Below are 15,593 nucleotides of genomic sequence, written 5' to 3'. Positions count from 1 at the left end.
ATCACTGCTAAAACTTAATTCATGTTAAGAATGCATAGATGTAATGTAGGGAAGTTTGACTTTACCTGGGGGTGGTAGTTAAGTGGAATAGCTTCCCATCAGACCTGGTGGAGGCCCAATACAGTGAGGGAATGTAAACACTGATGGTATAGGCATAAGGCTATCCTGAATCTAATACAAGACTGTGGACTGTTTAAGGTCTGAATCTCTACAACAGTAAAAAAAAAAATAAAAAATAAAAAAATTATAATGGTCAGGCTGTATGACCCGAAAGGTTATCTGCTGTCAAATTCTGTGCAAGAGAAAGCACTTTCTTTCCAATAAACTATGTAGTTGTGGATAGTTAAAACAATATAATTATATAGTGTCATTTTATTATAAAATGGCACACATGTCGCACATTAAAGTAACGTACCAAAAAAAGTTTTTATCACTCGCTCTATTATACTATCGGCAACACAAAGCAAGACGTTGGGGAACAAGTTACCTTTGATTCTGAAGATGCTGATGCTGTCTTTCTGTTTGCAGGGGCTGTCTGGTAATACTATGCTCGGTGTCAGCCATGTTGTGACCACAAGTGTTGGAATGTGTGATATAGACATTAGACCGGTAAGCAAGGAAGAAAAGAGGCAATGGGAGTGCAAACACGTTAAATATACTTAGCCGCTGTCAGAAAATGCTTCCATGTTCCATTCATTTCTATATAAAAAAAAAATTCAAATGAAAAGCCTGATTTAAATCGAGTTTGGCTGAAATTGTATGGTTTTTGTTCCAGTGTGATGATCTACTCATTTATGCAAATTACATCGATCATTAGCTGGGACCTGTATACGATGACTGGGTGCTGCATCTTCCTAAAGGAACAATGTTTCTGTCCCATGCAGCCTCGCCAACAAAGAATGCATATTATTGTACTTTGTAAGTACTTAAATATGTGTTCTTTACATGTAGCTATATATATATATATATATATATATATATATAGATATATATATATATATATAATATATATATAATATATATATATAGCCGCTCCAAAGCGATGGGAGTGATTTTTGATGAAGGGGGCTATTGCGAGATCCAGTGCTGGCTGGGGTGGGTAAAGAGGTCCCTGCAGTGGGGTGGGGATTCTGGGGAGTCCCTTCATGCATTTGCAATGGGTCCTCAATGGTTGAGCAGGGCCCTCCTCACCTGTTGTCCCTGTAAGTCAAATTGTTATGTTACATGCTACTTGTTATGTCCTGTCCACCCATTGTACAGCGCTACGGAATTTAATGGCGCTATATAAAACAATAAATCATTTTTAAGAGATTCTGCTATTCTATAAGTGCTTCAGGTCTGGAGTGTACCTTTTAACGCTCTAGTACAACACCACACTTTGCTGATCTGTGTGAGTAGTGCATTCAGATGACGGGATCTGTGGAAATGCTAACTCTAGTTGATATTGCTGCTATAAAAACAGGTGTGATGGCACTTCTTTACATTCAAGAACATGTTGAAATAGAACCTGATTTTTATGAGCTGGTAACGCTAGCTGGTTTGTGACTTGAGTGCTTTTATTTATTTTTCAGGGTTTATACGGTAGCGTGATTGTCGCTGGAGGAAATACATTAGTACAGGGATTCACAGACAGATTGACAAGAGAACTGTCTCAAAAAACACCACCGGTAAGGTTAATTCACATTTTGGGTTCAAATCCCAAACTACTGAAAACCGTTGTCTCCGGCATTTTGGTACGTTAAATTTCCCAAGAATGCCAATAAGATGCTACGTATTATCCTGTGGTAATGTTTGCTATGTTGGGACATATCATTATGGCCTACACTAGGAAGTGGACATTAATGTGGCCTTTGGAGTTGTAAATAATACAACATAAGCTATCTGGAATCTTGTGTAATGCCTTTTACTAGGGACTAACTATGTTTTCTTGTTTGTTTTTCTTGTTTTTTTTTTATCTTTATCAGAGTATGAGACTAAAGCTGATTGCTAACAATACCACTGTGGAAAGGAGGTTCAGCTCGTGGATCGGAGGTTCAATCCTTGCCTCCCTTGTGAGTGATCATCTTACATAGCTACACCTTTCTAAAAAAAAAAAAAAAAAAAAAAAAAAAAAAAGGGGTAACATGATGTGGCACTTAAGCCTCTTGTTATTTAGAACACTGTAAAGAGAAATCTGATCTGCTAGTGCATTTGTTACCCTATAGACGTACATTCATAAAAGGCGAGACAAGATGTAATTTTTTGCCTGTAGTAAAGGGCTTTTTTTGGGGGGGGGTGTTGCTGAGGATAAATTGGGTCATTGTTAAAGTGCTACCTACTGTGTAGAAGAAATCCAAAGAGAAATTGAAATCTGAATATAGTTTTTTTTAATGTTCGCTCTTGTCCTGTGTGGGTACATCAAAGGGAAATCTTGATTTATACCAACATATGGCAAAAACTTCAAAAAATATAGTAGTTTACCTAGGGGGGTTAATATGTTGAGCGATTTTACCACTCCTCAGCAAAGACTAAAGGGAAGGGGAATATAGGATGCGTAAAATGACGAGGGCCATGTATGTCTTCGCTGTCAACAGGGCATGGCCCAAACACGTAGGTCTGTTAGTTGCTGATCAAAGGATTTTCCTGGGGGAAAATGTTTTATTATTGAATATATTTGTGTTCATTCTGCCTTTTTAGGGAACCTTCCAACAGATGTGGATTTCAAAACAAGAATATGAAGAAGGAGGAAGGCCATGTGTGGAGAGAAAATGTCCTTAGTCCTTTCCAGACCGTCACCTGTTTCTTGTTCACTATTTTTAATAGCTTTAGCGTACTCAGGAAACCGTTTGAATTTTTTGTAGCTAAAATCCTTGTATATTCCTTTAAATCCTCAGTAGATGCCTGGCTCACGGATACATGAAACATGCATCAGGTCCCAAGCAATAATGAACGTTCTGTAAGCCTCCTGTGAGAAACGCGGTTGAGCTAATGTTCGAGAAACGGAAGTTTGCATATTAAGATGTACACTTTAGTGTTAATTGTCCAGCGTAGAATATAATGGTTTCGTTGAGAGAAATTCTGACGTCATATATTAAATAAATGATGCAGTATCGTGAAGTAGGAGCCAATGAAATTTGTCACTGCTGCCTATTAAGTACAGTAAAGGCCTTATTCTAGATAACCGTATGCAATCTTTTTATATATTTGTACATGTAATTCTTTACCATTTGCTATTTTTTTTCTGTAATTCCCCTGAAGTTTGAAAGTAGGCCTTACAATTTGATCTATTGGACAGTAAAATCTGTTACTACTGAATAAAACTGTACTGAAATAAAATGTGGTAACTAGTTACTGTAAATATGGATTTTTTATGTAATATGTGGCAGTATGGCTTATGTTGTATAGACGTAATGTACACCTTTAGGTGTTTATAGTCCCATAGGTCCCACTGTCCATTTGAAACTTTTCCAATAAACGCCTGTTAAGGAAAGAATGATGTCACTGACCCCCCCCATATGCTAATTCATAGTACAGCTATTTGTAGAACTGGGTTACATGTGACACCAACCGAAGCTCATCATTACCATGAAAATTAAGGAAATTTACCCCTGCACGACGTTCCTGATAGAAACCTGCTAGATACTTCGCTAGTAAATGAAAAGTTGGAATTCTTGGTCCTGTGTCTTTCACGTGCGTATTTTCCAAGATTAAACTAGTTTACATAACATCGCCTGCCGAGCATAGTTTAGTACAATAAATTAACCAAAATCAAAGGGGCAGATAAAGTGTGTAAATTAGAATTGCAAGCTGACGGTTGTCCCTGGCAACTTCCCCCACCAGTAATGGCGTCCAGAGAAGGCTTTACATTCCTTGAGTCTCTTGGGTTAAAATGCAGAGCCACTGATTCAGCTCCTTGGTAAGCAATATAGCCATAAAAATATTAAATGGGACTCAACAAAACTTTAAAGTTTTAAATATTGCTTAAATAAAGCGTAAATATTAGGGATTTCAAACTTGGGGTACTCTTGACGTAGGGGTGAGTTAAACCATCCACGGCCATAGAGTGACCTATGCCTTTAGGTTTTTTTTTTTACATTCGTTTGGTATGCACTGAATTCTTTGTTGTACTTATTGGTCATTTTTTCAGCAACCCTGGAATCTGAATGGTTGCCTCTTAGTTTGTGCGCTCCCCTCTTTTTGTACAGCCTAGATTCCCTACAATTTTTGTTAGTTTCAAAAGCATACGAGGGATCAATCCCAACAAACGGTTCGGTTTAATAAATACATTTTATATAAGTTTAGAAGCCTCTACTTCCCATTCTATATTCTGCTAAATTAAAGAACCGCCGAAAGCTACAGTTCTTTCCACTCCCTTTAACTCGTTGCAGCTGTACCACAGACCCTGGCTGTTAACATGCAGTGTTGCCGTGTGATAATAAACACACCGTAGCGTCGATAAAGTAAAGACATGTTTTATTAAGTTAGCGGAATATACTGTTGATTTAGCTGAAATTTTCCTTCATGAGCTGCTAGCCATGTGAGGGAACCTTTTTTGGAGATCACAGATCCTTTTTTTCTCAGCTCTTCTTTTTCTTGATCGGATCCGTAACTGCTTTTCTATTTTTAATCTGAAGAAAAAAAAAGATCCAGAAAGATGTAATTTGTGACGCACAACGTTCAATTCAACAATTCTTTGTTGTGTACTCGTGCTATAGGTTTTGGCTTAATAGAATGGGCATCTACAACACTTTCTGCCTAGCTCCTTTTCTTGATTATCAGCTTTCCAGCCTACAGCAAAGATAGGGTCCCTTGCTAAATCAAAGCCATGAGAGGAATGCTTGTACCACGAGCAGGCACCCCTGACCTAATCTGTAAATACACTAACCCCACAAGCAGGAAGCACACCTGACCGAACGCCGCAAGCAGGAGGCTGCACCAAACTAGCCAATATCCGAGCATTCCTTCATGGCCCGGTTATCACGTGTAATGCCTAAATCAACTTATGCAAGTGTGAAATTAAAGGAGACGACAAACCACATTCTTTATACACAACACCGTTTCCTTAGATCTTTTTTTATTGCAAAAAGAGCTGAGCCAAGTCTTTCTTGCAAGGGAAGCTCATTGTGGTCGATCACTTAATATATCGGTAAACTTTGAGTAAAAACAGCAGCTCTCTTGCACATTCCTGCTTTATCTTCCACTTTGTTCAGCAAACAGAAGGATCTCTCTAAAGAGATCGGTAACCACATCTGGTCATAACAAGGCATTTTATTATGATTGTCCAAACTTACTTTTTCATGTATGTATAATTTTATATATATATAAAATTACATATATATATCTCATCGCAATACTTGCTGTGATATAAGCGGGCAAAAGTTATAAACTTATGTCGCACTTACCTAACATAATGATCAACGTACGGCAACGCAAAAAATTTCTTTGCCTTATATCCTTTGTTCATATACCAAGGCATCGGCCATTCCTTGCATGTATACCTGTGTAATACAATAAAATATTAATTTATAAATACCGATCATGAGAACTTTAATACCAACAGTGTTGAGGGCTGCAATAGAAAGCTGGTACTTCAGGGAACACAGAACGTTAAAAGCACTTCAAGTAATCTTTCAGTTTCTTTAACAGGCTGTGTTTAGTGTTATTGCAGGGAAAGAAATCGACGCGGCACTGGAAAGCTTCATGCTTCGTATGGTGACGTTATACCGTCTTCATGCATACTTTAAAACAACAATACTTTTAGACAAGCGACGACTTATCAGAAAATAATTTAAGAAGTCTGTACCAATATGTTTCCCCGAAAACATTCTTCCTCCAGTCGCCCGGGTACGGGTTTTCCTGTCCTGTCTGAAGAAGCCTGAGTGCGTCTTCCCTTTCTGTAATTACAGTGTCCAGCCTCTCCATGGATTTGTTCACCTGCAAAGAGCAATGAAAATGTGAGGGTAATACCTAAAGGGATAAAAGGGAACGGTCATAGAAAAAAAAATAAGTATTACACTATCGATTTTTTTAGTTGTATTACTATATGATATTGGAAAATAAACTGTTTATTTTCATTTATAAAAAGGAACTGCTCAAGATAATAGAACCCTAAAGCGCCAGCACAGTTTATTATTCACACTTGAGAAAATAAATCCGCAAACCCCATTTATACAAAACGCGTGGTCTGTGTGAGGATCTGAAGGCACACACACTGAGCGAGAGAAAGCCGGCATCAGGGAGTGATCGGTGACATGTTAAGTTGCACTCATAGAATTCGATGGCAAATCCAGTCCCATTTGGTCTGCCCATTTGTCCCGATGCAAGGACTTAAATTCAGCCCTTGGTCAGGTGTTGTGGTCAGGGTAGCTTCATGTCTATCCCACACATGTTTAAATTCCCTTGCTATATTAACCTCTTCTGATAGATTTCATAGATCTACCACTCTCTCAGTAAAGTAGAACTTCCTCACAATACATTATTATTTATCGTTTTATAATGCGCCATCAAATTCCGTAGCGCAGTACAACGGGCAGACAGGACATAACAAGTAGTATGTAACATAACAAATTGACTTACAGGAACAACAGCTGTGACCTCTTACATTTCTCCTCCTTTAAAATAAGCTTTACACCTATACTGTGAAAACATTAAGTACCGTATTTGCTCGATTATAAGACGAGGTTTTTTTCAGAGCAAATGCTCTGAAAAATACCCCTCGTCTTGTAATCGGGGTCGTCTTCTAATCAGACCTCAAATGAGGTCTGACTATTAGACTAAGATCCAGATCCCCCGCATCGCTGCAGGGGACCTGGATCCTCCTGTGCGGTAACCTCAGCTGCTGCCGGCGTCTATCACCGAGCGCCGGCGAAAGTGCCGGCAGCAGCCGAGGTTGCATACACACGTACCTTCCTGCTCCCGGGATAGCCTGCCCACTGCGGGGAAGCAGAGCCGGTTGGGGAGATTGCTGCAGGACCGGGACCCGGCGGCACTGTGCCGTCCCAAAGCAGATCCGGTAGACCTCTTCAATTTCCCGGAGGAGGCGGGGCCTAGCGGGGTCACACAGCGTCATGCTGAAATCCTGTGGGAGCTGCAGCAAGCGCCTGCTGAGGCATCACGGTGAGTGAAGTGCCTGAGTATATTAGTGTCAGGGTGGGTAGGTAAGTGTCTGGGTAGGTAAGTGCCTGAGTGGGTCTATTAGTGTCTGGGTAGGTAGGTAAGTGTCAGAGTGGGTAGGTAAGTGTCTGGGTGGGTATATTAGTGTCTGGGTATGTAAGTGTCCCCCTATATGCCACTCTGTCCCATGATATGCCTTTTAACCCCCTATATGCCAGAGTGGCATATAGGGGGTTAAAAGGCATAACATGGGGCAGAGTGGCATATAGGAGGGTATAAGGCATGCCTGGGGGCAGATGTGCATAACTGGCGGCAGATGTGCATAACGGGGGGGCAGGTTGGTAAATAAAAGGAAATTAAAAACAAAAACAAAAAATAGACATGAATTATTATTTACTGGTAAAACTTTTTTTTCTATAGGGTCGTCTTATAATCAGACTCTTTCTTTTTTTCCTAAATTAATATTCAGATTTTGGGGGGTCGTCTTATAATCAGGGTCGTCTTATAATCGAGCAAATACGGTATTTAAATGTTTCTAGCACATCTACCCTCTTCTTTCCTCCAAGCAACGCATATATTAAGATCCCTTAGTCCTTCCTGATTGGTTTGCAAGATATAAGTCTTTACCATTTTTGTGTCAACATCCTGCTGATGGGGTCCAAAACTGTACAGAATACTCTAGGTGAATCTGCCCAGAGATCTGTAACGTGGCAGAACCATCTCTCTCTTCCTGCTACTAATCCCTCTCGCTATACAACCCAGCACCCTGCTTGCTTTTTGCAATAGTTTATTGCTCTGCCTCCTTTCCTTTAAGATATCAGTAATAATTACTCCTAAATCCCTCTCTTCCGAACAGCACCCCCAATGCTATATGCTGCCTTGGGATTTGCACGACCCAACTGCATTATTATACAGCTTTTTTACTCATCCATAAATATACGATTTGCTTTATAGTTTGCTCACGTGTGAAATATAGGGTTTACTGCCACAAACAACTATTGCTCCTTCCCTTTGGCCAGCTTCATACCTTCCTCAGACGCTCCGGGCTTGGCATTGCCAATCTCTGTCTTTTAGACTCCTGCTCCAACGTCAGAAGCATGTTTTTCTCTTTTAGCAACACGTACCTAAAGTGAAAATAAAGAGGGTACGAAACGTAAAACATATACACACGGGACACTAAATGACGTCGATTAAACCATCAAATTATATTTTTGCTTCTAAGCATTTGCTAGCGCAGCATAGAGCAAGTTCTTGTTCCTCGAATTGAAAGTTTACTTACGACAGACAATTTGACAGAAAGCATATTCCCAACCCAAATGATAATTAGAAAAGAAAGTTTATCTTGAAGCAAGGATCTCGTCATACCAGAGCTTATGTAAATCTTCGTTGCTTTTGCCTCTCAGCTGTTTAGAAGTCCAAGCATCACCTATTAAGATGAAAAAAAGCAAAACAAACAATAATGGCCTTATGCCTTTTCTACGCATGTTTAACTTCAATGTAGTAACCGCTACGAATTCCTGCTGGAAACCTGTTCCATGTATCTACCACCTTCTCAGTGGACGAAAACATCCTTAAATGTCATCTACGCCTCTGACCTTCTAGTTTTAGATGATGACCTCTCCCAGAAGTGCAGGGATCCACAGAACCAAGCTGTCTCCTTCCACGGCACGGGGTATAAATACATGGGCGCATGTAGAAAATATTAAACAATAACTTGAAATATAGATTTGAACTGACCAGACTTCACTGTTGGTTCTCCCCAGTTCTTTGGATCGTCAAAGAACTCTTGGAGACTGTTACATGCGGCTGTTGAGTGGAGGAACTTGCATTCTGATGTGGGTTTCATCATCGCGCTGTGAAATATACTGAAAAAGAAAATAATATTTACACAAACACACATAAAACACAGCACCCCACGGTGTCTATTAACATCTCTACCCGCTCCCCCAGCTAGAGCTTCCTATCACTGCAATTCTGGTAAAGATGATACCTGTACCGGCTTCCTGACGTATAACGGATTGCAAGCTTTTGATACCATCTAGGTCTCTTCTTCAAGCATATTATAGCTACCCTAAGTATAATACCGGCGAAGACCTAGATAGCCTTGAAAGCTTGCAGAGCGTTGCAAACCAACAAACAGATACGTGGCTGATATTACTGCAATCTTAACACATGAAGCAAATCCAGTGTACCCCTTATATGGGGGGCCAGTGACCACAGGGGCTTCTTTATTAGGGGTCCCTGCTTGGTAAGAGTCAGTCGCCCCATCTAAACCTATGTCTTAGAGTCATGCCAGACTGCGAAGAAAAAGGAAAGACCGAATATATTGGCCTAGGGTAATCCACATACCCCGAGAGACCACCCGACACCCGGCCTGCGGACTGCAGGGACCTCATCATCCCCGCTCCGACCCACAGATTCCTGCATCCTGACAGCAACCTGCACACCGAGGTCGCCGCCATCTTGGGAAGACCCACAATCCCCTTTCTGCCGGAAGTGCCCCTGGACAATATCTGTCAGCCTCAAAGTGCTGGCAAGTTTACTTCCTGTCAACATAAGCGCGCCGTGTAATTTAGTTTATGAAGCAGTTTATATATTTCTGCTACGATGTATTGTTACACAATGAATAATATCAGCTCGGGTCATAAATACCTTATATCAGCACCGTGTCTCTCATTACATATGCGAGTAATCTTAACTGTACAAATAAATTGGTGACAGCTCGGGCGACAGACAAGCGCGATCCTACAGAACACATATTATGCTGTTGTGAGGTAAAGATTTGTTGTGCAATTAAAAAACAACCCTGCGCTGGTCACATGGGGTATTTGCCCTTACTAAGCATGTCTCTGGCGGCTTCGTTTCTCCAGTGCCCACCCACAATCCCCTGCTTCGCCCTTAGCGAACATGGCGGGCATGAGCCTACTGAGTTCAGCGGCGGCTCTTGTCAGTCGGCTCCGTCCAGTAAATCGCGGTTTGCTCGCAGGGAATGTTCTTTTCAGAAACCTACCGCAGCCTGGGAACGGTAAGAGCCCGGTATAGGCATCCAGGAGCGGAGCGTGCGGCCTGGAACCCAAAACAGGGCTGAGTGACCTTGATAGGTGGCGGGTGCGTGAGTCCTCCGTGGGCTGACATTGGGACTAGGGACCCAGGCTTTGTGTGGGGTCCAGCGAGGTATATGTACCAGTAATGTGAAGTAAAGGGGTATCGTCCTGTCTTTAATTCAACCGATCTTTATACAATGTAAAGGCGCTCTATTGCTTTAGCCTCCTTTACAATGAGAAGAGTATTGGAGGTAAATCCTGGCACCGCTGTCATTGCCATTCATTAGTGTGCTGGTCACATAGCTTGATTATATGTTGTGCTGGTAGAACCTCAAGCAGATGTATAGATCAAGAGAAAGCAGGTATGATTCATGACATCACTACACCGTACAAGTTTATTTCTTTACGCCTGTAGTGGGAGTTTGTATAGCATCCTGAGTTTATGCCACGATTTACGAATATGTATTTCTTTGTTTGAATAGTAAGCAAAAATATTTGCATTTTTGTAACGTACTTAAACCATACAGAAATGTAATTCAAAAATCGTTAGTTACAGCGACGGTGTATGAATACATTTAATGAGAGCGCATACTTATCAGACTTACAATATTGGGAACCCCTGACTCCCAAATAATATCTTTTAGAAATTTTAGGCATGCCTGCGGATTCTTGAGGTTTGACCCTGAGTCTCAAGGTTTTCGCACCAGTCTTGGGGTGATGGGGCAGATTCCCGGTCTAGAACTGACCCCTATCTGTTCTGCACTGCTGTGATTAAATATAAAACTCCCAGTTGCTACCAGTATCTTATGGTTCATATGCCTGCTTGACTGCAGGTGACTCAGTTAAGTGTATCTTTAAAGAATGACAAGTTTCTATGAGGACCGGTATTACACCCATTCAGTTAACACATTTGGAGAGTCGCCACAAGTAATCGTCACAACATGCCGTTAAAGGATTGATATTTCAAGATTCACGGTCAGCTCATTTAGAAAGTTCCCGGGGAAGACCATCTTCTCCACAACTCTTGAGATCAGCATTTATTTCTTTTTGAAGAAGGAAAATCTTAGAATTGTTTGATTTATTCCCTTGTTCATACATTAATCGTATAGACAGGGAATGAATGTGGTGGCACAGATGCCCCCACAACAAAAAGGTATACAAGGTATATGGGGAGATAACACCATGTTCTTGTTTACTTATCATTAAACATGCTTTAAAATAGGTGCTTCATACAGATTAGGTTATATTGGAAAGCGTAGTTTTGGTGATTGTTTTTTATGCATTATATATATATATATATATATTTTTTTTTTAATTGTCTAGTGCCCGTGCGATTTGGCAGCCATGGAAAGAAACTGTTTGTCATCCAGCCTTCAAAGTTTTATGATCAAAGATTTCTGCACTTATTGGTAAGAAAGAAAGGGAAAGCACCGTTTTTGCTTTTGTTGCTCTGATGCTCTCACTCAGTCTCTCTCTCTCACTCATTCATTCTCATTCCCTCTCATTCATGGAGAAAGAAGTGTTTTTGTACCTCCCTTTTCTCCATGAATCTGCAATATTCTGGCCTTTTGGAGTACTTCCGCGAGAGGGCAGGGCCACAGCGCTCCTCAGGGAAGAGGGTATGTGCAGATGCTGGGCCCTTTTTTGGAAGTACCTGGATAACAAGGCTGATTCCGGGGAGAAGCAGATGAAGGCAGAACAAGAAGGGCAAGAGAAGAAGTAGAGCTGCAGAAAAGGAGACATGGACACGGAAGAGATATTGAGAGAGCATGAGAGTGCGAGTGACAAGCCCCTAGCTTGTGCAGCAGTGCCGCAAATCTAAGGTCTGATTAAAAGACGACCTCGATGATAGGACAAGGTTTTTTTTTTGTTTGTTTGTTTTTTTTATTAATCCCCCCCCTTTGAAAAAAAACCTTGTCTTATTAATCGAACAAATACAGTACTTGTCTGTTGGTAGCATCTATAATTAAGCCTATTTTAAATAAATTCCTATACATTTTCTGCAGTGAATTTTGAATGTTATAATATGTACATTTTGAAATAAGAACTGAGAGGTAAAATAAGATGGAGTAATTAGTAATTGTGTAGGTTTGTGATATAGGAAATAGAAGTTAGACAACATGTTGTTTGTCTCTACAATAGTATGACTATAGTGTAAAAAGTTTTTTGACACTACTCGTTATGAGGGCAAGTTTCTCCTACAAGTAAGGCTGAACTGGCCCTATACAATGGGTAATTCAATAGGCGAAGAGATTTTGAAATCATCTGATTTAACTATACAGGAGACGGGGCCGGTCAAGTCTTTGGATTGGGCCTTTGTAGTGTGTAGTGAAGTCAAGAAGGTGAAACCACAACTCTCCTGTTGCCCATCCCTGTCTATGCTAGATGTTTTGTGTTACTTTCAGTCAGAAGTTGCAATCTTATCCTATTTGCATCCTCATAAAGAGAATCTGCATGTTTCTTAATTTACTTTCTACTCGGTTTGTTCCAAATTTGGCACAGAAACGTCTGCCTGTGAAGTGATACATGCTTCTTCATTTCTTCTTTCAGAAATATTACATTCTGTTGACAGCAGTACCCGCAGCTCTGTTTGTAACGTATGTCAATATTTTCATCGGTGAGTATCGAGACCCCCTTTTAATCTGTAATTGCAAGTGTTATTGGGTCTAACGCTTAATTGCATATCAGGTATACATTTACACCAACAAAAGAAAAAGTGTGTCCGGTGCTCTGATGCCAGAAACATATGAAGAGGACTTTGCATGTATTATAGCATTTCAATCATCCATAATCACCCAGTTAAAAGTTGTTCTTTGTCTTCTTTCGTTGGCGCCACACTGGCAGGGGTACCATATCCCCTCTTTCATTTGGTTTGCAAGGTTGTACAAAATATATATATATATATATATATATATATATATATATATAATTTGTTTTATTGTGTTCCTTCTGATTAAAAATTTGTTTTTTTTGTTTTAATGTGATGTGTTTTGCTTTATCTTATCAGGAGAAGCTGAGCTTGCAGAGATCCCTGAAGGTTATGTTCCAGATCACTGGGAATACTACAAGGTAGGTCCTGTATGATAAGCACTAGCCAGCTTTAGGGTACTGAGGGTTGACTCATTTCTCATTTCTGCAAACTTGTTGAGGAAATGCATCTGATCCTTTATGTGAGCTGGCAAATTCCACCAACAATTTTGACCCAGAGACCCTTAAGGATATTAAACTTTGATGTGTCCATCACACTGTGCCAAGAGTCAGAGCAACTTGGTTTCAAAGTTGCTACTAACTTCCTCGAGTCAGAAACCATTTTTTAAGCAGGTGTTTTGCTTTTGATGCTCTAGTAAAAACCAACAAGAATCTTTAACAACAAATATGTGGTCGCCCTGAGAATTTGACCATTCACCCTAGACCAGTATGGGATAAAAACTTTGAGACCTAAGGCTCTGGTCGTATGTCATTATATGCTTTTAATGAATTATGTCACTTGTCATACGTGTCTTATTGGTCATGTTATAGGTTACTTATGTTATTTAGCCTAAGTCATTTTATGGTGACATCTGATTTTATTTTTAGCATCCAGTCACAAGGTTTATCGCCCGCTATGTACTTGACTCTCCAGAAAGTTCATATGAAAAAGCAATGGCTTTAATAGACACTGAAGCTGAGAAAGCCGATATCCGGTAAGTTACAATTAGCTTTCCGCTGCATTACAGGAGTGTATGAAGAATGCTAAGTCCTGAAAGCTTCTGGTGTAAGATCAATAAGGGAATATTTATTTTAACCCACAAACAATCTTTGAGTGAAAGTGGACTTGACGCTCTCAATCTCTTTATTGTATTGCACAGTATGCATTGATCTCTGTCCTTGTGTTTACACTCATTTCACCATTATGAATATATAACACAAATCCTTGCTCTGCTTCACAATTTTAAATACTTGTGATGATTGCCTTTATTGCTTGTACATGTTGTGCTCAGGGGGCCCTATGAGGCCTTATATATCTCAGCCTTAGTAGGGGGTGAGTCAAGGAAGGGGATCTGTCCCATATGCTCCTGGACCAAGGTAACGGCTATTAAAATAAAACGTAATTTTTGTTTCATTTTTACAGGTTGAAAGAACTTGAAGCACGCCGATTGATGAGGCAAAGAGGAGATGGTCCTTGGTATCATTATGAAACGCTAGATAAAAACCTCATCAATTATGAGCACAAGGCTACCCCTGATGATTAGGGACTACTAACATTCTGAAAGGCTCTGAATCTTTCTGATCATAATAAATTATGTCATGTACCCATGGGTTCTCTTTGTTTCAAATAAAGTTTTTCAATACAGTGTTGTCCGTCCTCATAAACCTACAGTACAGAAAAGTAATGTTAAGCATCTTTTACCTAAAGAAAAAAATAAAACTTTAGATATTCACTGGATACGCACTCAATTCTTGCTTTTTTTAATTTACGTTAGTATACTGATACAAGTTTAAAAAAAAAAAAAAAAAAAGTTAATTTTATTGCATTCTTCACATAGCATGGAAAGGAAAAATGCATTACTATAGCCTATCCAGTCAAGTAGCAAATGTGTTTGAATGGGGGTTGGATTCTGTTCCGAATATGAGAAACAGGCATTGAAACTCCCACTTACAAAATTTTCTCCTTCTCTAATGGATGGATGCGTGGATGGTCTAATTCTATCCCGTTTCCTGTTCCAAATACATATTTTTATTGGAAAATCTTATATCATAAAAATATAGAATTTCAACGGTTAAGAACCATTTGAGTCATCTGCTTTTTCCTGTTCCAAGAACCTTAAATCTTATACTCACCTGTGTCTTGTTATCTTCCAGCATAGAAATCATGAGCCACCTGTTATTTTCTTTCTTACCTTCTCTCTTTTCTCCTCAATTACATTTTGATTCATTCTTTGCTATGATTTTCTATATGGAGTCACTGTAAGGAATACTAGAGTGAAAAAACCCCCGTTGATTTCTTTGTGAAAGGAGGAGCACATATTACCTGGGATTTTATAGTTCCTCACCCCTTGTCTCATTCCTTCTTAGGCTTTTCAGACTCAGGCTCACAGAAGTAAGGTCCTCTGATGTTACTGTGGATGTTTTTGTTGATTTGTATGGACATTATTACAATCATCTGTTCTTTGGCAGGTCTAAAAATTAGACCTTAGATGAACAACATGGGTTTGTGGGCAAACAGCATTTCAATCGGGTTTCAATTTCAGCCAATCTTTAGCCGTTGGACAGACAGCCTTACATCTGACTCTAGAATACTTTAGTACACAGAGGAGGTCATGGTTAACTTCATGATGAAAAGGTTCCCAGGTCCTGTGGCTGCACAACAAGCCACAATCATCACCTCTCCCCCACTGTGCTTGACAGTTGGTATTCACTGTTTGTGCTGATATGCTGTGTTTCATTTTTGCCAAATGTGGTTCTGTGCATTATGTC

General features: G+C 39.9%; 3 protein-coding genes across 3 annotated transcripts in view; 2 read left to right on the top strand and 1 right to left on the bottom strand.

Annotated features, from left to right (window-relative positions):
• Positions 1-3,472, top strand: part of ACTL6A (actin like 6A) — an 11,212-nt gene extending 7,740 nt beyond the window's left edge. The window contains exons 11-14 of the mRNA XM_053460205.1: positions 529-609; positions 1,572-1,667; positions 1,965-2,051; positions 2,677-3,472. Coding sequence (XP_053316180.1) covers positions 529-609; positions 1,572-1,667; positions 1,965-2,051; positions 2,677-2,757 — 345 coding nt within the window. The 3' untranslated portion in view covers positions 2,758-3,472. The remainder of the gene's footprint in view (positions 1-528; positions 610-1,571; positions 1,668-1,964; positions 2,052-2,676) is intronic.
• Positions 3,473-4,435: 963 nt separating this feature from the next.
• MRPL47 (mitochondrial ribosomal protein L47) lies at positions 4,436-9,569 on the bottom strand. The gene is made up of 7 exons (XM_053460206.1): positions 9,442-9,569; positions 8,830-8,957; positions 8,458-8,518; positions 8,120-8,216; positions 5,783-5,913; positions 5,382-5,477; positions 4,436-4,607 (listed from the first exon to the last, which is right to left on the bottom strand). The coding sequence occupies exons 1-7, from the start codon at positions 9,552-9,554 to the stop codon at positions 4,499-4,501; spliced, it is 735 nt and encodes a 244-aa protein (XP_053316181.1). The 5' UTR covers positions 9,555-9,569; the 3' UTR covers positions 4,436-4,498.
• A 399-nt stretch (positions 9,570-9,968) lies between these two features.
• NDUFB5 (NADH:ubiquinone oxidoreductase subunit B5) lies at positions 9,969-14,430 on the top strand. Its single transcript, XM_053460207.1, has 6 exons — positions 9,969-10,117; positions 11,460-11,545; positions 12,687-12,753; positions 13,144-13,205; positions 13,713-13,819; positions 14,248-14,430. The coding sequence occupies exons 1-6, from the start codon at positions 10,000-10,002 to the stop codon at positions 14,366-14,368; spliced, it is 561 nt and encodes a 186-aa protein (XP_053316182.1). The 5' UTR covers positions 9,969-9,999; the 3' UTR covers positions 14,369-14,430.
• Positions 14,431-15,593: the final 1,163 nt, after the last annotated feature.

The sequence above is a fragment of the Spea bombifrons genome, chromosome 3, assembly GCF_027358695.1.
Source record: "Spea bombifrons isolate aSpeBom1 chromosome 3, aSpeBom1.2.pri, whole genome shotgun sequence".
Classification (NCBI taxonomy): Eukaryota; Metazoa; Chordata; class Amphibia; order Anura; family Pelobatidae; genus Spea; species Spea bombifrons.
This window is presented reverse-complemented; position numbering and strand designations above follow the sequence as displayed.

What these genes read in the sequence shown, in the direction of transcription:
- MRPL47 (XM_053460206.1), bottom strand. Translation starts at nt 9,554, where the DNA reads ATGGCGGCGACCTCGGTGTGCAGGTTGCTGTCAGGATGCAGGAATCTG. An exon ending in AGAACCAACAGTGAAGTCTG is followed by an intron (nt 8,519 to 8,829) that starts GTCAGTTCAAAT and finishes TCATCTTAATAG; the next exon opens with GTGATGCTTGGACTTCTAAA. An exon ending in GTTTTCGGGGAAACATATTG is followed by an intron (nt 5,478 to 5,782) that starts GTACAGACTTCT and finishes TGTATTACACAG; the next exon opens with GTATACATGCAAGGAATGGC.
- NDUFB5 (XM_053460207.1), top strand. Translation starts at nt 10,000, where the DNA reads ATGGCGGGCATGAGCCTACTGAGTTCAGCGGCGGCTCTTGTCAGTCGG. An exon ending in CCTACCGCAGCCTGGGAACG is followed by an intron (nt 10,118 to 11,459) that starts GTAAGAGCCCGG and finishes TTAATTGTCTAG; the next exon opens with TGCCCGTGCGATTTGGCAGC. An exon ending in GTATGTCAATATTTTCATCG is followed by an intron (nt 12,754 to 13,143) that starts GTGAGTATCGAG and finishes TTATCTTATCAG; the next exon opens with GAGAAGCTGAGCTTGCAGAG.